We start from the raw sequence: 23699 nt of genomic DNA on the forward strand, positions 1-23699 counted from the left end.
GACAGGCCAGCTGTGCGCGCTCACCTATCCAGACACGCGCGTGCCTTGGAGCGATCGCTAACTACAGTCAATGGTCGCTAACTTAAAACCCGCGCGCACCCGTTACGTGATTGTCGGGACGTTTCCTCAGGTAATGAAATACTTCCAGTGTCTATGGCAGATTTATTATCCAACGTTAATGGCTTTACAGCAATTATGTAGCTAGTTTACAATACGGTGACTTCCGCCTCTCTTACAGAAAAAACAAAAAAACAAAACAAAACAATTTCCTCGTCTCTAAGAGCCTTATTGTTGTTTTTGTAATTGAATTACTGCTTTTCTTACGAGAAACTAAATGTGATTGCAATATAAATGATATGCATTTATATCCATGGTATTACAGTCACGGCAATCTGTAATGTGAAATATTTTTATGCCTTGCATTTTATGGCTTTATTTTCCACTCTCTGGTTCGCAGACATGTACAATTACCCATCAGTCCATTCTTTAGTTCTTCTGTTAGATGCTTCCAGCACTTTTACAACACATACTTAAGTGTTTAGAATTATCCGAAGCTGTAAACTGGACTAAAAACACCTCCAGGGAGCTGTCTCTCTGGGGTGTTTCTATCACATGTATCACCTTACCCGGGTAGTGGAAAATCAATGACAACCAAAAAAATGTCTGCTCTACCCTGTTCATTGCTCCTCCCCTCCTGTCAGGATTGCTGCTGTTGAACTTATTTGATGAAACTGTGGATATTTCTACTTTAACAGGGCAATCATTTTGGGTATGACTCTTGGATAACACCTGTAATCTTGGTTTTTAGCTTGATGTCTCTCATTTGGCTGACGCTGCTGATCTCAGGTAAGATGCTCTTTTTGTAATTGATTGAGATGTCCACATGAATTCATTTAGATGCTTCGTCTTTGTGGCATTTCACATCAGAATGAAGCAGCTGTCACATGTCCTGATTTTTTGTTTTGTTTTAATTGTTTGAGCCATTGCTTTGCTTATTGTATTTGGTCAGCAATACCAGACACATTCAGATGTTACGATAAATGCAGAGATAAAGAAAAAGTCACCTTGTCTGATGGTCATTATAAGCATCCTCTTAACAATGTGTTTAAATCAATACAAATTTATTTAAAAAATGTGGATTTCCTTACATTATTCTCATCGCTTTACATTAAAGTGGCAAAATGAAGGGAATGCGGAACAATGAATGGCTCATGCAGCTACCTTTTTGCAAGACTTAATAAGTGATCCAGGAAATTCAAAGGGGACTTCTTGATACCCCTAGCTTACCCCAAAACTTAATTATCCAATTCTTTTTGTGTTGTGTAAATTCAAGTAGGCAACAGATATTGAGTCTAGGCATGATATGATATCTTTTTTAGTAATCCACTGATGTAATAGTTTAAGCCTCAGATTTTCCTCTGCACCACTGGGTAGCAGCACATCGTTTTGTCCTTTGTGTCCTGTGAGTGTGAGTTGTTTGTCCAAGTGGTAATCTTTCTTTAATTTTCAGCCCATCTGGCTGAATGTGTGCCAGAGAAGCCAAAGAGGTCAGCTCTGAACCAGTTGACCAGGACCCTGCTGAGGAACTACGACTGCGGCGTTCGACCTGTTCACAATTGGACCACTCCTACTACTGTCTACATAGACCTGACACTACGGTCTGTCCTTGATGTGGTATGTTAGTTTTGAATGCTTTCTGCTGTGTTTGTATTGCTCCTAACGTTTATGATATTGCATTTTATTCAGTATCACTTTTCATGCATTTCTATGTTGTTTACAAAGCAACTCAAACAGTAACCTTGGAAGAGTTAATATATAAGAAAAATTTTAGAAATTGTGTTGAAACTCATTTTCTTTTCTTCAGGATGGAAAGACTCAGAGCATCACTACAAGTATTTGGTACAGACAGGTAAATAGCCTTTTTGTGCTTCCTTATTGTTTCTTGCTACACAAGTTAAGAAAAAAAGGCATTTTTCAGTGTATTAAAATATATATCTTTATGGATAAAAGAGCTTTTAGTTTAGCTGAAAAATCCTTTGCACTTTTCAGGTCTGGACAGATGAGTTCCTGGTTTGGGATCCAGACGAGTTTGAGGGTATCAAAGAGATCTCGCTGTCATCTGAAGCTATCTGGATACCTGATGTTATCATTAGTGAATTGTAAGAAAGTGTCTGCACAAACTTTTTTTCTTGTGTTCAGTGCAGTGTCCTTCAATTTTGCCCAAGTCTCAAACATGATTGAGTTTCTTTGATTTTAGAAATGTACCACAGATTCCTACTGATCTGATTGTTTTGTATTGTATTAAAGCAATAATACATCAATTGATAACATGGTTTACATTTGCAGTACATTAAAATATTCACATATCTTTTAACATGGCAATGTTTTTTTTAATTTAGTTGTAAACTGTTAGGAAATTACATCTTTCCGGTAACTGCTGATGTCATGTTTCTGTATTTGAAATTGGATTTTGGCATCCCAGAGGTAATCATGAAATAATCAGAATCACAATACTTTATTAATGGCAGAGGAAATTATGTACGTCTCAATCTCAGTAAGTCTAATCAAAATTAGGTTAGGATTCATGTTAAATCTGAGCATTTATAGGTGCTGGTTTAGCATGTCCCCGTTCATGGGACAAGGTCCACGAAACAGCCACTTTAGTTATGGATCAGCTCAACAAAAGGTGTCTTGATGATCTCACCTGTTCTCCCCTCTTTCTCCTCATATCCATTCCAGTGTGGACGAAGGGAAGTCCCCTCCGATCCCCTACGTTTACGTCAACTCTTCTGGCTCAGTAAAGAACAAACGGCCCATACAGGCAGTGCTAGCTTGCACTCTCGAGATGTATGCCTTTCCATTTGACAAGCAGAATTGCAGCCTCACCTTCCGAAGTTTGTTGCACTCAGGTCTGTAAAATCAGCCTACGTTTACAGCAGGAGAGTACAGTTTTCATACCTGTGGTGGAGACTTTCACCAGCTTTAAGTAGAGAAATTCAGTCAGAATGACTTCACTTGGTGTATCTGCTTAATCTCAAAAACAACAGCGTTTTTATTGTTTTTTATTGTGCAAGAGAAGACAGGATGTGACGAGATATATGAGTGTGTGTAGGTGTGTGTGTGTTATAGGGGCTGCTGTGTGGAAGTATGGGGCTCTATTCAGTCCAAAAGCCTATGTTAGTGAGGGAGGGAGACAAAGAAATAAAATAATAATAAAAAATAAAGAAATTAGAAAAAATAGGAGCACCTATGGTGATTCAACAGGTTGAGGCTGATTAGATCAACAGTGTTTTTATTTAGTATCACATAAATTGAACTTTTGTTTTTTATAATTTCAGAATCAGAAAACCTTAATTATGTGGTCACAGTTGCTCGAAGAAAGTAAGAACAGTAACTAAGTAAAATAAATTAAATGTTACAATATTTTACAAAGTTAAAAAATCTAACCAAAAGCTCTGATGAATTCATCCAGTTTACATCTGTTAATAGAATCATAGATATCTATTGCTGCATAAAGTTCAACAAAACTCACTTAACTTGTCTTATTCTTCTAATTCAATTCAATTCAATTCAGTTCAATTCAATTTTATTTATATAGCGTCAAATCACAACAACAGTCTCCTCAAGGCACTTTATATTGTAGAGTAGACCCTACAATAATGCATACAGAGAAATAAACCCAACAATCATATGACTCCATATGAAGAAGCACTTTGGCGACAGTGGGAAGGAAAAACTCCCTTTTAACAGGAAGAAACCTCCGGCAGAACCAGGCTCAGCGAGGGGCGGGGCCATCTGCTGCGACCGGTTGGGGTGAGAGAAGGAAGACGGGATGAAAGACTATGGTGATCCACTAAAGCAGTAAACAGTCGAACTGTAGAAGCTGTACAGCTAATGTTTTGTAATTTCAGCTAGTGTTCTTTCATATGCCTTTGCAACCATCAGTTATCATTGCCTTGTAAACGACATAGCTTCAGCCCTGTGATAAAATCTGAACCATCTCTAGGACAACTGATGAAAGTCATCAACCGATAAAGACAGTGAGTGAAATGCTGAGCTTATTTTATTCCGTATTTGCAGTGTTTATCATTCCATTCAGCTGTAGGGTTTGCCACAGCTGACAGATGACATGTAGATATGACAGTGCACCTTGCTTAAAAATCTGTGGATAGTAGAAGGAAAACTGAATAATTTGAAACTGATTTGTCTGCCACTGTGAGACAAAGGTGACAACACAGTACAAGGAGATAGCAGATACACACTACGCTCATTGTTGTTTCTTCTGCCATCTTTTATTCTTCATTATCTCTCCCTCTGCAGTGCAAGAAATAAACTTGGCCCTGTTGAGGAATGAAAACACCACTGCTAAGGATAGAAAGCAGTTCATGAATGATGGAGAATGGGAACTGCTGTCCATTCCTTCACGCTACCGGCTGAGTCAACAAAACGAAACTGAATATGCCTACATCCAGTTTAACGTACGTGACTTATCGTACTTAGCGTACATTCATCACATTTACTGTTATTGGGAGTAATTTAAATGAAACCGGTTATCTTATAAATCTAACAGCAATCAAATACTAATATTTCGGGTGTTTGATAGATTATTACTTCAGAGGCGTAAACGCTCTGTAACAAGTGAGAGAGTAACTGTGCTGTGATGGCTCTGATTGCTAGTCGATGGTGAGCTTTAAACTGTAGTTCTCTGCGGGTTACACCCTGAAGCGTTGCGGTGGAATTGTAAAGTGTAAAGCAATTGGCTGCGACCTTCATGGATTGAGCTAGAGAGCTAATGCCAAATGATGAGGCTGAGGCTGTTTCTGGCAAGTAAAGAGACAGATAGAGAGAGAGAAGCTGATAGACAGGGGAGGGTGAGCAACCATAATGAGACTGTCTCAGTGGCTGCCTGATCAATGGACTTCTTGTTAGCGGGGAGCAAAATGGCCCCATAGCCCATTGCAGGTGGAGAGCAGGGAGGGCTGCTAGTTATCCAGCTCAAAGAGCCAAGGTTTTTTTTGTAATGGAGCATTTCATGGCTCACTGGGATATTGTTACACTGTGACAGTGTTGTTGCGTGCAATAGATATTTTATATAAAAACGTCTGACTTCTGAGAAAATGTTGCTTTTCACAAGCTGGAGAAAGTAACAGAGCAACATTCAGCTGCTATTAATAACCCAAATACTTGAACATGAACAAACAAATCTACACACATTCAGAATCGAAATCTATAGCCCGAGAAGACCTGATTCTCTATTCATCGAAATGAAAAGTCAAAGTGAAATCCAAACATATTCGTTCCAGTTTGGAAGTAAAAAAATGCACTAAAGCATTCATAGTGACGCCTATTCATGCCTTGGAACACAAGCTTATTTAACAGTGGGCCACTTGATGTCAATGCACACTGCTATATTGTTGTTACATAAATAATAATGGCTTGGCTCTTTTTTATCTCTCGTTGATGACTGGGGCCCATTTCATGAATTTGGCAATTGGGGTCAACTACTTTCACACTAATTTTCTCACTTTTAACTGATCTGAAGAAATGAAAACCTTGAATCCTATGCCCGAACATGGGAAAGGACTGTCAGACTTGCAAATTTATATTTAATTTGCGAGTGATGATAACTTGGGATGCCAGCAATTTTTGCAATCTGTACCAGAGTAGTGCTCATAAATCACTTTGTGAAGCAGGCTGTAGCTTGACAAATTGAGACGAGCTGAGTGATAGACGTGTTTGTAGACAGCTGATATTCTGCAGAGAACGATGGAAAATGACTTTGAGAGAGAGTGTCCTAGATGTGATGAATAAGACACTCCTGTGATTACATATCATATGTGCTGTGAATGCTAACAAAGTTTAACGAGTGCAGTGTAAACAGAAGTTACTTCGGGGACTCATTCTCTCAGAGAGAGTAATGAAAGGCTCCCTCACAGCAGCAGCTAGTGAAACATCAGTTAGCTGGTAATTATTATCAGGGATGGTTTCAACTTGTTATGACGGGAAACTTTCTAACAGGATTATGTTTAGTTTTTCATTAATCACCATCACGGCAGCTCAGACACATGAACACACTAGAGAGGGATTTAATGGTGGTTTTTCAGGGTTTGTGGTTATCAAAATCAGACATAATTGAATTTTATATTATTACTTGTACTCAACACACAAGTTCACTCGTGTTATCACACAGGAGCCAACAGGCAGCGGTGGTTAGGACTGTTACCACACAGCAAGAAGTCCTTGGGTTAAAATCCACCATCTGGCTGGGGTCTTTCTGTGTGGAGTTTGCATGTTCTCACCATGTCTGTGTGGGTTCTTACCGGGTACCCTGGCTTCCTCCCACAGTCCAAAGACATGCAGTCAGTGGGGTTAGACAATTTAGGTGATTCTAAATGAATGGTTGCCAGTCTGCGTTAACCCTGCGACAAACTGGTGACCTGTCCAGTGCATATCCTGCCTCTTGCCCTATGGCAGCTGGGATACGGTCCAACACAGAATAAATGAAAGAAAATGGATGGAGTGACAGTGGAAATATGTTCAAGATTCGTGAAGTTTATTGTCATATACACCACAAAATACAAGTAGTTATGCAGAGCAATGAAATTCTTACTTTGCAGGTTCCCTTCACACATTTAAATAACAACTAACTAAAAGAGTAAACTTAACCCTGAACATAGAAAATAGCACTGAAAATAATAATAAAGTAAAACAAGTGCAGCTTATGTGTAGGTGTAGTCAGAATTTAAAGTGCAAGTAGTTGCAACACTGTCCCAGTGTAATATATGCAGAGTATGCAATGTTTATATTGTATGAAGTTGTGTTATAAATATATACATATATAAATGTACAAAATTGCAAATTTACAGGTGAGAGATCATTACAGTTCAACAATTAGTTAGTGATTCAGTAGCCTGATGGCCTGTGGATAGAAACTGTTTTTCTTTAGTCTGGTTGTCCTTTATGTTACAGCTGATAATGTGTTTTGTGGATTATACAGACTAATAAGGACATTTATTTTGTGAAACAAGACAGTGCTGCTGCTGTTTTGTGTCCTAAGTAAAATGTTCCTCAGTTCCATTCAGGTGGGTTTGGGGGCAGAAATGTCAGAGATAAGTGTTTCATGCACACAGCTGTTTGTCTGGAGAGATAAACAAATATTCCTTGGTTATATTTAAAAGTGACTCCAAAATTAGGTGTGTGAACTGTCAAGACTTGTGGATATTATTTCTGTCTGTCTTCTGTCCTTCATACCTCAGCTCACTGGCCTCATCTTTTATTCAGGTGTTGATTCGCCGGCGCCCCCTGCTGTACGTGGTAGGACTCCTCATCCCGAGCATCTTCCTCATGTTGGTAGATGTGATGAGCTTCTACCTGCCTCTGAACAGCGGTACACGCATCACCTTTAAGATCAGCATACTGCTCGGCTACACCGTCTTCAGAGTCAACATGACAGATGAACTGCCTGTTACTGCTGTCAGAACTTCACTCATTGGTGGGATTTTAAAGACACACATATGTAAAGCAAACAACCTATATCCTGTTTTTTATTCTGTAACTGAAGCCAGAAAGGTTAATGTAAAATAAATTCCAATGTGCACTGTCTGCAAAACATTAATTTGTAGAATGACAATAGTATGTCTAGTAGTACTGGGGGAATACAAGAGGAAAAACAAGTGGAGCCTAATTGAAGAAGCAGAATCTGAAATACCTTAATTAAATTATGAAGCTCTGAGTGCTCCCCACATTTAATTTTACACACAGTAATTTATCTGGGGAGGCTGCAAACCTGCTCTGCCTTAAATAGAGTGCTCCATGAAAAACCTATAAAGAGTAAGGGTAATGTTAAACCACAGAAAAGATCACTCTTAGACTAAATACCCCAAGACTGGCAGTGTGTCACAATATGAAGGCAGTTTGAGGTAGAATCAGACTGTGAGCATGGAAATAGGTGTCTGGGCAATCAGTAAAGCTTTATTGTAAATATCGGTTATAGTTTGGATTTTATGTAACTAGACACTATTGTAAGTGTTTCTATATTCTCCACCAAGTTTCTGAACTATGCAATCTCCATTTAGGGGTGTTCTTTGTGGTGTGCATGGCCCTGCTGATGCTCAGTCTGATCAAGTCTATACTGGTTGTGAAGCTGCTTCACTACAGTGAGAAGGAGGTCAAGGAAATGTCAGTGTCTGCCTGCCTGTTGGACAAGTACGGCTCAGCTGGTCATGTCTTTACTGAGAGTGCTTTAACTTCCATCAAAACCCTCGACCACATAAACCCATCTGGAGGTAAACTTTAAGACTCGTTTTCCCAAATGTGCTATTGGCAGCGGATATAAGAGTACACTTTTTTTTTTTTTTTTTACTTTGCTTCAGCAAAATTGAAAACAACATCATGAGTCATGGGAGGAAAAACACTTAAACGGGAGCCAAGGCACATCTTATCTGTGGGAAAATTTAAGCCCTAAAAATAGAAATAGAAATACACACTGTGCCAAAGCGTATGGAAACTCTTTTTGAAAGTAGGACAAAAATGCATTAGCGGAATAGTTGAGGGTGGAATAGCAGCAGGGTGGCACAGTGGGCCAAGTCAATGGGGCTATTGTACAGGATATAAAGCTGGTAAAGGATATAAACTGTCTCCTACTCCATAAATATATATCCATTACTTACATTGTAATGTTTTTTTTTCTTAGACTATGAGCTTGAAAACTCACTGGATGAGGATCTGCTGTCCCTGAATGAGATCCAGGATACTCCCACTGGGCTGGAGTGGCTCCTCCGAGAGCTGGTTTCCCTCCGTCTAGCTTTTTCCCAGGAGGACAGCGAGTCTTCAGCTCAGAGCGAATGGCTGGCCCTCTGCTCTAAGCTCGACTGCTTCCTGTTTCGCCTTTATCTGCTGGTTCTGGGCTTGTATGCTGGAACGCTGCTGCTGCTCTGGGTCAACTGGAGCTTTGCTTGACTTAACTGCACATTTAAAAACAGTTCTTGCCTATGTCCACTGTACTTGCAGAGATAAATACTGCACTGTTGCTGTGTATAGAATAAACCTGACTTAAATAAAAATATAGGCTACTTCAAGAAGTGCTCATATATATTTAACCTAAGAAACCACTGGTTACAATACACTTTATTTGTATGTTGTTGTTGTATTTTATATGTTGCAATGTGGCTGTTTTTTGACTGTTTTTAGTTTTAATCACAGTTTTGGACCTTTGGGGTCTAAGAACAGGATGTGGTCAAAACAACAGTTTATTCAGATTATATAAATTATTAAAAAAAACTATGTTTATTACTGACAGATTGAGTAATGCCTTTTAAATAGCCAGTACAAATATTTGGCAAAACTGCAAAAAGTACACTTGAAGTCTTCTGGAGCAATAGCTACTCTTTAAATATGCTGCTCGCGTAACCGCCACCGCTCTAGCCATCGTAGCACTGTATCATCATTCTGACAAAGACATTATTGTATCGGCTCTGTTATTATGTTTCCCGGCAGTGAAGATTTACTCAGAGATACTGTACAATAAAGTAGCTCTCAGGAGAAAATTCTCACTTCCAGTGTGATGCTATGATATTGTATTCATACTTTAATCTCCATCCTACTGCCACAAAATGGATCAGTGAAAACCTTTCAGAGCTCAGCTGCTGTGTCTCTACTCCCTGGTGGTTTCCTAATAGTCCTAATAAGAATATCAAATGTGCACAGAAAACTTGCCAGTGTAACGATCAATATTAATGTAGTTTTGACGGTATCAGCAACCTCTTTTTTCCAGTATATCTGGTTACACGATGTTATGCAACACATCTGAAAATAAATCTTTCATCATTGCTTTGTTAGTGTCTCTATGAGGCTTCCAGTGGCTGTTTAAGATGTCTGCATTCGCTTTGTTTTGGATATAAATGTAATCTGTAGATGTTTGTGCCTGTTTTTTTTTTTTTAAATAAAAATAATAACCACAAAAAGAATGTGATTATTTTGCAAAGATAAAACATGACAGAAGAAGCAACAAAAGCTTTTGTGAGGCAAAGGAACGATGGCTCCTGCCTTTCTGAAATACACATGATTACAGACTTAGTATGCATCCATTTAGAGAGACAGCTACAAGCCCTCAAAGGCTTCACTGCTCATATTCATTATTTCTGAAACCCGGAGAGCAGGCGAGTGAAAAAGTAGGCCACAAAACCTTTCTTTAGGAAATTTCACATGAATGAAACTAAAGAGTTGTTACAACCCTCCATGGCTTAGAGCTAAAGGTTCAATCCAAATCAAACCTAGGTTTTTTTGTTTGAATTGCAATCTGAATTTGAAAACTACTTACATTATATGAGTCAAAAACCAAAGCTTTCAGTATTTTAGATATAGTCAGTGTGAAAGTGAACTACAATATTGTCCTCTTTCAAGGTGCAGTTAAGATCAGGGGCTAAACATGTGGCACAGAGGCCAGAATTTTAAGATTTTAGGATTAGGCTTAAAACTTTCCTTTTTGCTAAAGCATATAGTTAAGGCTGGATCAGGTAACCCTGAAATCTCCCTTAGTTATGCTGCAATAGGTTTAGGCTGCTGGGGGATTCCCATGATGCATTGAGTATTTCTTCTTCAGTCAGCTTTCTCACTCACTATGTGTTAACAGACCTCTCTGCATTGAATCATACTTGTTATTAATCTGTCTCTCTTCCACAGCACGTCTTTATCCTGTCTTCCTTCTCTCACCCCAACCAGTCGCGGCAGATGGCTCCGCCCCTCCCTGAGCCTGGTTCTGCTGGAGGTTTCTTCCTGTTAAAAGGGAGTTTTTCCTTCCCACTGTTACCAAAGTGCTTGGTCACATGATTGTTGGGTTTTTTTTTCTCTGTATGTATTATTGTAGGGTCTACCTTACAATATAAAGCGCCTTGAGGAGACTGTTGTTGTGATTTGGCGCTGTATAAATAAAATTGAATTGAACTGAATAAAACTGGCCTGCCAAAGAGCCCAGTTCACCTTGCTACTTTTCAAAGGCTAACAGTTGCAAATGATTCATTAATCATTTAAATTTTTTAATAAGGCATACCACTATTCCTTGTATAGCCATGAAAATGTATTGAAAGTAAATAGTATTTCTAGATCCTGATAAATTGCAACATACTACTGTTGTTTAAATCCAAAAGCACAGAACATGTGAAGCTTACGTGCATTTGTGGACTTCACTGTTGTCTGGAAATTGTACAGCAAGTGTAATGATAGTAGACTCAGTAGTAATAGGGATGATGGAGCATTTTGAAGGCAGATCCAGCAAAGATTATTTCAGTGTTGTAAAGATAACTGGGCTGTATGCGGCACATAATCAGTTTACTCATAGTAAGTACTGTAGATAGAGCAATCCTGGCCACGAACATTTGCAGTATAGTATGCTCTGAGGTGTGAACAAAATATTATGCCCTTTCCTTAAAAGTTAATGGGCATATTTACCAAACAAAATGTACCCTGATGTAAAACTGAGGACAGCTGAAAACTGGCTAATAAAAATTCACACCGCCACGCTCCTTTTTAATTGTTTTTAAGGCATTAATTGCTGACACTTTGAGACTAAAATGAGATGACATTCTTGCCTAATGGTTTCTTAATTGGTAAACATTGTAACATACTGGCCTGTGATCGTATTATTGAATTAAATAACTTCTCAGACATGACATATGATCCAGTCGCAGAACTCTGGCTCCATTTATCTGAGCGAGCTGCTGCTTTATTGAACAAGGAGTGGTGTCAGAGCAGACGGATACACCCTCATGAGTGGAGTGACACTAACAAGGTTTTGATAGTGGATGTGAGCGAAGCGATGCATATAGTGGATGGATGTGGAGGATATAGGTGCCAGGCATCCTGAGGCCTTTCATCAGAGCGACAGGCAGACTTCAGCAGCAACAAGGGAAAACACAGGTGAACTAGCAGCATGAGATTCTCATCAGCCTGGACAGCACTCTGCTTCCTTCTGATTAATGAAGCCTCAAAAGAATGCACAGGTACACCAGAGGATTTAATTTTATTGTTAACCTAAGCCAGTTTTGGGCCTTGGGTTCACCAAATATCAGGGAAAATATTAATGATAGTTTAAAATGGTATTAGCTTTCCTGTGTAATATTTTTGCTAGTCTTCATTTGACTTTCTAGTCCAATCTTAGCTGTTTTATTTTAGTCACATCTGTCTGCTAACAAATTAAGTGTTTTTGCAAAAAGTTGAATCTTAATAATGAATCTTAGTAACTAATAATTATATATATCTATCATTTAAATTAAATAAAATTAAAGTGTCTCAAACAAAGAAAGAAATATCGCAGAAACAGCTGACATTAATTGTACGTATAAAAGATAAAGGATATATGTTGAGAAATAAAAAAAGCAATGAACACTTAAAGTACTGTTATATTTGTGGTGAAATACATTATGGAACTTCAAAACATTTATGCTTTGAATGCTTGGAAATGTAGCTTTTTGATTAAATATACGTGACATGTAGCTGTTATCTGTCATCTGAAACAAGAAATGCATATTCCTTATGAAATACATTTAGTTTAAAAATATTCAGTGCATTTAATATTCATAATGATTTCCTTCTAATTATTTTTGATGAATTCCATTTTTATTTTTATTGAAGTTGACCACAGATGCAACCGATCTTATTACACATTTGTTTGTCATTTGTGATTTTAACTATTTCTTTAACGGCATATATTTATATGTGCATATATTTATATGTGCATATATTATTATATATATATATTATATTAGTGTGTCTATTAGATTTTTTATGGGTTTTTCAAATTTTCACTGTAACTTTTTCAGCAAAGAAACTGGGCAGCAGCACTGGAAGATTTGCCAATGCCACCTTAGTGCGACTGGCAGAATTTTTGAGTGTCGGTTATAAGAAAGGAGTGAGACCAGTGAAAGACTGGAACACCCCTACTAATGTGGAAATTGACCTCATGGTATACTCTATCCTTAATGTGGTGAGTTATGCTGTCTACAAAGCAATTACTATTTTCTGTGTGTTATATATATATATTTTATATAGTATATATAACATTATATATATAAAGAAATCATCATTAAGTACACAATGTGTCATAATTATGCATACATGAGCATGCACAAATACACAGTCATTTTGTAAAACTGAATCTAAATCATTGCTTTCACATGTTAGGATTTTTAAAAAAAAAAAACATAGAAGCACCAATGTAACGTGGACCATATACCATTTTTTGTTTTTCCCCTGATTTCTCTGTTTTGTTTTGTGTTAAAGGATGAGAAGAATCAGGTGTTAACAACATACGTCTGGTACAGACAGGTAAGAAAAATAAAAAATCTTGATGTATATTGTTTGCTTACTTTATCTGTAATTGTGGTATTATTAATTTATCACATATTTGATCTATTTGACATGGCAAACATGTGGTTACTCAACAATAAGTTTTAGTATTCACATTCATGCCATTTAAAACAAAAAACTTTCAGTTATGATTGATTTTTTCCCCCTCTTTGAAACCATTACATTTTCTCATGGGGCTGTGTAAGTGCCATAAACACAGACAAACAAACCAAATGTTTGCTTGTCTTTGTTTGGACAAATGACTAAATCAATAAATACGCCATTAAAAGACACAAAGTATTATCTATAAAATTTAGACATTAGTCAACTTATAAAGTGCTGCATGAAATATGTTTGCTTTAACTTACATCTGTGTTTGCTTTTCTTTGTATTCCTTTGTGTTCACTTAATAATGACACCACACTCAGTCCATATTTTCTGACATAGTGCAATTAAAAAAATCTTTACATTCTGTTTGGTTCTTTCTGCACTCCTGAATATTTCAGTCATGGAAAGATGAGTTCCTGGTGTGGGATTCACAGGACTTTGATGGAGTCAAAAAAATTTCCATACCCACGGCTAATGTTTGGGTTCCTGACATCCTCATCAATGAGTTGTAAGATTATGCTATTACTAGTTCTAACAGACAGACCCTCTCGCATTTCTGTTACAATGATTAAAACTGTTATTTCTGCCTGTGACCTGCAGTGTAGACGTGGGGAAGTCTCCAGACATTCCTTACGTTTATGTCACAGATGATGGAGTTGTGCGCAACTACAAGCCCATCCAGGTTGTCACAGCTTGCACTCTCAATATCTACAACTTCCCATTTGATGTACAGAATTGCAGCCTGACCTTCCAAAGCTGGCTCCATACCAGTAAGATATTTCACCGAGTTATTAATTAATTTATCATTACATAACAGTCATTCTCACAATTTTGTTTTTCTAAAAACATTTTTATTATATGACATTTAAATGAACATTTTATTATTTTTATTCCTAAAAGTATTCCCATGTATAAGAATGCTAACAAGCCTCTAACAAGCCAAACGTACATTTTAGGTTAGAAGTATTTGTGAATGCTTTAAAAAAAATGCAATGAATAGTTCATATTTATCAATTACCTGCATGCAAATTGAACTAAACAGAAAAAAAAAGCTAAATCCAATCAATGTCTTTGAAGCAGCACCACTTCTTGTAAGTCTTGGCTAGAACAACTGCTCTGTTTGATGAATCCATCAACTCTCTCCCGCTGTGAGAGAGCACAGAGGTAGGTGAAGGCTGACGTGTTGCCATGGCTGTTTCACGCTGCTCCCAATATTGTGTTCGATTTGTAGTTGATGACATCAACATCACCCTGATGCGAGAGCCCGAGGAACTCAGTAAAGACAAGAGTGTCTTCATGAACCAAGGAGAGTGGGAGTTACTTCATGTACTATCCAAATATAAGAACTTCAGTGTGGACAAAGAAGAGTATTACGCTGAAATGAAATTTCATGTGAGTGTAAAGATTTACTAAGTTGTATAGAGCATACAAAAACTCAGAACCAATCTAATAGGTCAAGATAGAGAAACAGTGAAAACAATAGACTGACCAAAAATAAAAAATAGACATAAGAATTTCAGCTTCAATTTAAGGGGTTTATCAGAAGTACTGAATTAACTCTTCAGAAATTCAAGCATTTTTATACAAAGTCCCTCATTTTTGGAAGTTCAAAAGTAACCGGACAACCCCGATGTTAAACAAAAGAATTTTTTTATGATTAAATTCTTTGCACTCACTGACTGCCTGAAGTCCATGGCCATCATCTTTTTCCTCCGGCGATTAAGGACTATCCCATTTTTCTGCTTTGAAAAACTTGTGAGGTGCTTTTGCAGGTTGTTTTGCATCACTAACCATTTGCTCTGTGAAACGCTGTCTGGCTGGCAGGATTTGGTGGAATCTAGGAAAGTATAACCCTTTGCACTTCAGAATTCATCCTGATACTTTTATCAGCAGTTGAGTCATTACTAAACACCAGTGACCTGTCTCTATGGAAAGCCATGTTTGACAGATGATGTGGGCCATTCCTTTCCCTCTCCATACGTTTCTTTTCCAGTCAGTCTGTTACAAGTGAATCCTCGTTCCATGATTTGGATTTTTTTCCAGAGCTGTGCAGGCTCCTTTAGATCTTTAGAAAAGTCTAATCTGGCCTTCTTGTTTTTGAGTGGAACAAGTGGTTTGCACGTTGTCGTAAACTGCATTTACGATGATGAAACCATCTCTCAATTGGAGACTTTGATCATGATACACATACCTTCTTGAGAGTGCTCTTGGCTTAGCAAGGTGTTGTGAAGTTGTTTTTCTTAACCATGGAAATAATTCTGTGATCATTTACTTTAGTTATCTTTTGTGGTCTTTCAGACCTTTTGGTGTTGATGAACTACAGTGAATTCATTCTTTTTAAGCACACATCAAACTGTCGCAAAAGCCACTAAAAAGGCTTTTGCTATCTCTCTGACAGGTTTATTTTCATTTTTCAACCAGATGACGGTCTTGTTTACTTGCACAGACATCTCTTGGATGTCTCTTGAACAGGCACCAAATGCAAGTTCAGTACTTGGAATTGAAAAAAGACAGGCATCACCTGATTGTGAAATGTTGTCAAGCCAATTCTCTTTGAACCTGTGAAAATAGGGGACTATGGATAAAAATTGGTATAATTCCTAAACAACTAATGCAACACTTTTGTGTAACCTCTTGAATTTAAATCTTCACTTTAATAAAATTATCAGTGTTTTATTTCAAATCCACTGCAGTGGTCCCGAGAGGTAAAATTACAATTGTTCAAATACTTCCAAATAACTTTGGACCTGACTATGTATTCATCATCATGCTTTATAGTCAGGGGCTGCACATAAGTGGTCCGCAGGTGCGCATTCGCTGTCAAAATAAAAGACGCGCACCAGATAAGAAGTTGCAACGCGCGTTTGAGATAAGATTTTCTGGAGGAGGACAGACATTTGTTTAGAACTCTTAAAGATGTCGAAGATGCAAGCTCCTTTAAGCAATTACTTTGGTGTTCCTCCACCTCCAAAGAAATGTCAGAAGGAGTCCGAACCACAAAAGAAGCATGTATTCTCGGAAAAGTGGTTGCAGGAGGTGAGCTGGCTTCAAACAAATGATAAACGCACAGAGATGTGGTGCAGAATATGCCGTGAAAATCCCACTCTACAGGACAAAAACAGTGCTTTTTATATGGACGCAAACGCGCGTTGCAACTTCTTATTGGGTGCGCGTCTTTTATTTTGACAGCGAATGCGCACATGTGGACCACTTATGTGTGCCCCTGTTTATAGGTTATAGTTAATGTTCTTACTATGATTTACAGAGAAAGCTGAAAGGTCTTTTTAAAAAAATCATTTTACCTTGTGTGTATTTTTCTCATTGCCTGTGGTACAATTACTCAAAATCTATTCCCAGGTGATAACACTGTTGATAAACTGCTTATACCAACAAGAAACAAGAAACATGTTCCCATCTGTTCCCCAGATTCCCAGTTTTTATGAAAAGAAATGCTAAACATGTCCTCCCTCATTTGATAGCACACATTTTAACTTGACTCTAAACTAAATCTCCCAGGTGGTGATCCGACGGCGACCATTATTCTACACCGTGAACCTGCTGCTGCCCAGCATCTTCTTAATGGTGATGGACATTGTGGGTTTCTATCTGCCACCAGACAGTGGAGAGAGAGTTTCATTCAAGATCACTTTGCTGCTGGGCTACTCTGTCTTCCTCATCATTGTGTCTGACACTCTGCCTGCCACTGCCATAGGAACCCCGCTAATTGGTGACTAGAATCAATTACGCTCACCGGCAGTTTGTATTCAAATGAGCATTTTCTGTGACTATGTAGAGATGAGTTTAAAATATTTTGCCTGAAGGCAGTCTTACTTTTCTTTAAATGTATGGGTAAACAAAACAGAGAAAAATATGTCAGGGGAGATCAACACCATGAACAGCTATTGGTTTGTAGTAAAGCATGCAGTGACAGATGGCTGAGGGCAAAACATCACCTGAGCTGAAAACTATCCCAGGATGGATTGGGTGTCAGGCCACATCCTTTCACCATTTACCATACTACCCTTTATCATTTATATACTACAATTCATTTATTTTTTTAATCTTATCTGTCCTACAGGTGTGTACTTTGTGGTTTGCATGGCCCTCCTAGTAATCAGCCTAACAGAAACTGTACTGATTGTACGTTTGGTCCACAAACAAGACCTGCAGCCCCCTGTGCCCCAGTGGCTGAAGTATCTGGTGTTGGAAAGAGCTCCAGTCCTTTTCTGCATCCACAAAAAGCACCGGCTATGTTCCAGACTTTCCTCTCAGTCCACTGACATGGAGAACTACAAGGAAAACAACTATGGAAGTGGTAGGTATTGAAGAAAACAAGTAAAGTGGCTAATATAATTCATAATCGCACTTAAATAATGCAGAAAATAAGGAAAAATCCCTAAATGCTTTTAAGCTTTAGCACTGTAAATAATCCTACAACTCCAATCAAACCCTACAGCCCCGTGCTCACTCCACCACACCTGTGAAATCGGCCGAAAGCTCAGCCAGCATGAGAGAGAAGATGGACTGCTTGGACTGCACCTGACTCCAGCTAAGGACAACGTCCCACCTCTCATGGACAACATCCTGCAAGAGGTGACAACGATACGTCACTTCCTAGAGAAGAGGGACAAGTGCCGTGAAATTGCCAAGGAGTGGCTCCAGGTTGGCTATGTGCTTGACGTGCTGCTCTTCAGAGTCTACTTGGTGGCCGTGGTGGCCTACAGCATCACCCTGGGCACACTGTGGTCTGTTTGGCAGGCCGCCTAAGTTATAGCACTGTACTGCTGTGGGCACAAGCTCGAAAGCAGGAAATCAAGAATGCCAGAGTTAGTCGGCCTGTGCCACATGTAGCTCATAGGATACATTAAGGCACTCACATAGCAACTGGATATGAAACAATACAAATAGTCCCACACACATGAAAATGCACCTATTATCCATCATTATGAGGGATTACAAAGAATGAGAAGCAAGAACAGAAGCGTGTGACTCAGATCTGCAAGACAAACATGAAAATACAGCATAAAATGCAGGTAAATATCGTATAAAACCCAGACGAATATAGCAAAAGTGCTGTGACAAACCAGGAGATACACATAAAAAAAGTAAAATTGGTCAAAGTGGTGACATTAAGGTTGTTATCGCAGATGTTGCTGTGTCAAATTTGAACTCAAGTAGTCTACAGTCGTTGTTGGGTTAAGTGGTGAGCGGTAGGTTCTGGGAGCAGAAGATATATGTGAGAAATTAAAGTGCTTAACATGCATAGAAGAAAAGTGCTATGTAAATGCAAGTCCAAATATCCAGCATGTGTGTTATCTGTACATTAATTTATATTAGTGAGGCAAGAATTGCATTTTATTAACTGCTTTGCATACGAGTGATGTTGTTTGTTTATTTAGTGTCTTTTTTGGACAGAAGACTGTTAATTATTTTCATGCTTCAAAGCATGAGAAATATGTGAAATCTATTGAATTCTTTTTATTACACACTTTCTGGTGTTTTTGTGCCATCAAGAGATGATATATAATTATATACAGTGAAAAAATACAATGTCTGTATAATTATACACTGAAAAAATGTAGAATGTTAAAAAAAAATGTAAAATGCATAATGTTCATTTACAACCAGTTAAAAATACCACTGGTTAGTCATCAAATAAAAGAAGTAAAAAAAAATAATAAAAAAAATAGCAGTCTTTGCTTTTTATAGAAGTCCATGTGTGCCACAGTATTTCATTAAAAATACACAGTCATATAAAACATAAAATCAAACAAAGCAAATGATAAAAACTACATTTATAAGAGCTTCCATTTATGTAATGGTGTGTAAAATGATGTTTTTTAAAGATATGTCTTTGCACCTGGACACTATGAAATGAAAAATGACTTCCATAGTTTAGGTTTCGGAAGCTGCATTGTTCCACTCTACTAAAAATATAATGCTGAAGTTCAGAGTTTTAAAAAATCGTAACAGAGAAAAACACCTTTTCATAGAATTTATCACAAAAAGAATCATAACCAAGCCACTGAAGCTGTAACGTGCCTTGCAAATGAACCCACAGATATTAGACAAACACACTCACACACAGTACAGTACGTGTCACATGTGATGTGCAGTTTATAACAAAATAGACTTTTTAGCTTTTTTTCTGCCTGCAGTCCACCACAGCTGCCAGAGGATGGCACCATGTACAATAACATCAGTTTCCCTCAATAGCAGTGAGTCACTGAAGGTCTGATGTGCATATTATCAGTGGCCCGCATGAATGCTTCTTATCAGTTTTAGTGCACCCAGAGAATTTTTAGAGTAATAGCAGAGGGGGAATACATTTGCGATATTCACTGCCATCTTTTTCTCTAGTATGATTAAATGATTGTGTAAGTTAGACTAAATGCATTTTGTGGATTTTTTCCCCCACTTTCATGTTCCACAATTTGGACAATGTCACGTTAAAGGTTAATTAAATCAGTTTACACGACCTATCAGTCTGTTCAACTTGTAGCTCTTTGTGCAAAAACACAATGCAAATGAGATGAATGACACTATATAAGGTCTCCTCCCTAGCCCCATCACAATTGCATGCTAAAAGATGAATAATCATTTTAAAGTATAGCTCTTCCTTAGTTTTGTTTTTCTCTCAGGAAAATGGGAAATAGGTACAGCAACATACAAACATACATGGAAATAAAGTACACAAAAAGAGTTTGTACATTTCCAATAACCTCGAATGTTAATATTGGTAATGACTACTTTTATTCTTCAGTACATGCCTGAACTTTCTGAGAAAAGCTTTCTCGCAATTTCCTTAAGTAGTCCTCAGGAATAGTTAACCGGGCTTCTTGAAGGACATTTAAAGCTCTGCTTCGGGTGTTGGCCGTCTTTTGTTCTGTTCGCTGTCAAGATGATCCCACACTGCTTCAGTAATGTTGACATCTAGTTACTGGGGAGGCCAATCTATGACTGGCAGTGTTCTGTTGTGTGTTTTTCTCTCCGGGTATGCTTTTTCTGCACTGGCAGTTTTAGGAACCTTTTTTTTTAGGTCAGTGTTAAGTGGCTTAAAAAACAAACAAAGCATTGCTCTGGTCAGGTACAAGGACTGGACTGAAAGTGACTGAAAAAGCAATCAGAAAGCCTGAAGAACTATTGCTCATGACCACTTAAAAATGAAAAGGAAGTGTGTCTCTTTGGAAGCAAAATTTAAAGGAATAAGGGATCTCTTAAGTCTTAAGACTCGCTTAAGCTTCTATTTTACCTCTGAGCAATAAGCTGTGCAACTTAAGGTATGTGCTATGTAAAATGCACTGTGATGATAACATCATATCTGAAAAGCTCTAACATATATCAACTTAGCTTCCTCTTAAATCATTGACCGATGACTGGGGTTATGTCTGAACTGTTTACGTCTTTGCTGACAAGATTTCAGATTCAGATTTCAATGGCGTAGTTCATGTGGTTGATTTAAAAACAGTCTGGTTGAGTAAGCGATTAATAGTTGGAATTAAACCATCATTAATCCTCCCTTCACCACCAAACAGGGAACCTTGGAGTCATCACTCTAATAATCCACTCTTTACATATGTGGGTCAAAGATCAGCACTCAAACCTGATTCTGTAAAACAAAGCCCCTACACTGTTCCTTCTACCATCCTGACAAACCATTCACTTACCGCTGCCCTTTCCTTCCCCATGCCCCAAAATAACATGAAAGTCACATCAAAGTCCAACAAATCTGCTCACAGTTAGTTTTTGGCCTCATTTCCTGTTTTTGTTTTCTCCCAAAAAAACAAGAAAAGAAGAAAAAATCAAACGGGAAAAACTACACTAATCTGCAATGTGTTTTGGATGTAATACTTTGGAGTGTTCTGCATAAATGAACAGGGAAACTGGAGAGCTGCCTCATTAGTTTCCAATACGCTGAAGTCAAGATCTGATCTCGTGTGCCAGAGAGAGGAAATGAGCAAATATAGGAAGATTATTGGGAAATATTGGAGACACTTTTGATGTGACACTGTATTTATTTGTTGGACACACACAGCCGGGCTTGCCTTCTCTAGTTTTATTGGGCATAAAATTCTGGGAACCACACAGAACTGACAATGGATGTTTATTACCCCAGATATGAGCGGCGATGACATTAACTACAAACACACAACACTGCAAGCATTTACAAAATATACTCCATATATATTATGCGCTGCGCAGTAATGCACACTCAGGCAGGATGATTATACTGATGTCAGAACACCTCATTGTTAGTACATTTAATTGCTGACTATAGCAATGAAAGGACAGTTAGAGGGATGTCTTTTGTTTTTTCCTATCCTGCCTGTGTGATGTGAATGCAACATTTAAGCCTCACCAGCACTGAGGATGAAATTTCAAAGCTTGCTCTAAGTATCATGGTACAGAAAAGACCCTCAAATCAGTGAAGTCAAAGGAGTTTCTTCTCAGGAAACATACATTTTCTCAGCAAATGTTGTACAATCCACCTATTCAGTGCTGTGTTTTGTTTGGAAAGGGTAGCGTGTGGAGATTTTAGCCTGATGATGGCACTGGGAAAAAAAATATCAGGCCTTGTTAAAGCATTCATACAAAAAAACATGTCCAATGCACCAGAGGAGACAAATAAATCCTGCTCCCTCACCAAATTATGAACATGATTATGTTCATAATACTATTTAACGTAAGCATAAGTAAGTAAAATGATGAATAATAATTACCATATTTCTTTTTTTTAAGTTTTCTCAATTGTTTTGATACAATTCAACAATCAAAGCTTGTTTCACATGAGTTAGAATATGCAGTCGAGCACTTCACTTAAACACAGTGACCGCTGAGTAAAAGCCTTTACTCACTGCTGTTTTAGGACTTTGACATCAAAATGTTTTTCTACTTTTTATCAAAAAATACCAACAATTTTTTTTACTGGCCCTAAAAAAATAGTGTCCAGACCCAAAAATGAAATGTGAAGAATTAAACATTTTACACAATAGAATCACCTATTGGGATCCAAACCAGTACTAGACAGATCTACCAAAAGGTGTACCTAATAAATTGTCCAGTGATACTGCTATTGTTACACTACTGAAGATATTTGTTACTGTCTTGACGAACTTCAGAATCAGAATACTTTAATAATCCCTAAGGAAATTATGTCATTTGAATATGAAAATGTCAGGGTCCTGGGACTGGGCGACCCAGGATCCCTGGGCAGTCATAGACCTGTGTATTATTATTATGTATTTTTGGTGTCGTTTCCCCTTCTCTGTGCGTGTACATATGTGTGTTTCTCTGTGCTGTGTTAGTCTGTGTCCCACTCATATGTTTAGGCGAGGTATGGGTGTGTATGTCTGCGGGTGTGCCTGGAGGATGGAGCTCGGCCACCTGCAGGCCTGAGGGGTGTGGCCCTGCGGAGGGACTGGCCACACCCGAAGCCACACACCTGCCGCTGATCAGGGCTCGTCGGGGGAGCTACTTAGGAGAGTCTTGGAGCTCCCACCGACGCGGGATCATTGAGTTATCTTACCAAGTCAGTGTGTGTTAGCTTAGGTCTGTGCTGTGCGTATATGCCCGCCGAGGGTTAGTGTTGACGGCTGCGTCTCTGGTTTCCCTACAGGAGGAGGAGTGGTCCGGAGAGGCAGCACGCACGGGGGTGCGGAAACACAACAGCGGGGAGCACGAGCACAGATATCGGAGGGAAGCACGCACACGGGGTTCGAGGGAGCAACGGGGAGTTATTGTATTTACAGCCTTTTCACTGTAAATAAAGAGCACTGTTTGCATCGCAGAGTCTGCGTTTTGGGTCCTCCTTTCCCCACATCCCCACGGTCTGCCAGCCAGACAGACCGTGACAGAAAACACCCTTTTTCTACTAATACTGTCCAGCATTGCATTAATGTTTCCAGTCCAGTGACTTCAAGCTTGTATGAAAGAGCAAATACAGTAACGCCTATTCAGAGGTTTACTTGCAACAAATAGAAATGCATACTTTCAGGTTAGTGTCAGCTGCTCATCCAAGTTTCCCTTTTAAGCAGCCCCAAGGATGCTCTACTGGATACTGTTGACTGAAGGCCATTGGAGTACAGTTTTTTCAGTCTTCTGTATTTTGGTGAGACTGTGTGACTCACCAATGTAGCCTTAGTGTAGCCCAGTGGCAAACAGATGGAATTAGAGACTGTTTATTGTAATTATTATTAAAGGTGTTTTATTTTGTTCAGTTAAAAGCACTCATGATTGGAGAGAGACTCTAA

At 38.4% G+C, this 23699-nt stretch overlaps 2 protein-coding genes across 2 annotated transcripts; both read left to right on the plus strand.

Moving 5' to 3' along the window:
- The first annotated feature begins 49 nt into the window (after positions 1–49).
- On the plus strand, positions 50–9941 carry htr3b (5-hydroxytryptamine (serotonin) receptor 3B). Its single transcript, XM_004573474.3, has 10 exons — positions 50–130; positions 809–846; positions 1511–1674; positions 1865–1909; positions 2050–2159; positions 2740–2909; positions 4321–4478; positions 7282–7492; positions 8076–8285; positions 8693–9941. Exons 2-10 carry the CDS (start codon positions 813–815, stop codon positions 8956–8958), a joined length of 1368 nt encoding a protein of 455 aa, XP_004573531.1. The 5' UTR covers positions 50–130; positions 809–812; the 3' UTR covers positions 8959–9941.
- Positions 9942–11839: 1898 nt separating this feature from the next.
- htr3a (5-hydroxytryptamine (serotonin) receptor 3A) lies at positions 11840–18815 on the plus strand. The gene is made up of 9 exons (XM_076888805.1): positions 11840–11996; positions 12816–12979; positions 13276–13320; positions 13848–13957; positions 14050–14219; positions 14681–14841; positions 16966–17176; positions 17528–17764; positions 17906–18815. The coding sequence occupies exons 1-9, from the start codon at positions 11927–11929 to the stop codon at positions 18214–18216; spliced, it is 1479 nt and encodes a 492-aa protein (XP_076744920.1). The 5' UTR covers positions 11840–11926; the 3' UTR covers positions 18217–18815.
- The last annotated feature ends 4884 nt before the right edge of the window (positions 18816–23699 follow it).

Source organism: Maylandia zebra, linkage group LG10 (genome assembly GCF_041146795.1).
Source record: "Maylandia zebra isolate NMK-2024a linkage group LG10, Mzebra_GT3a, whole genome shotgun sequence".
NCBI lineage: Eukaryota > Metazoa > Chordata > Actinopteri > Cichliformes > Cichlidae > Maylandia > Maylandia zebra.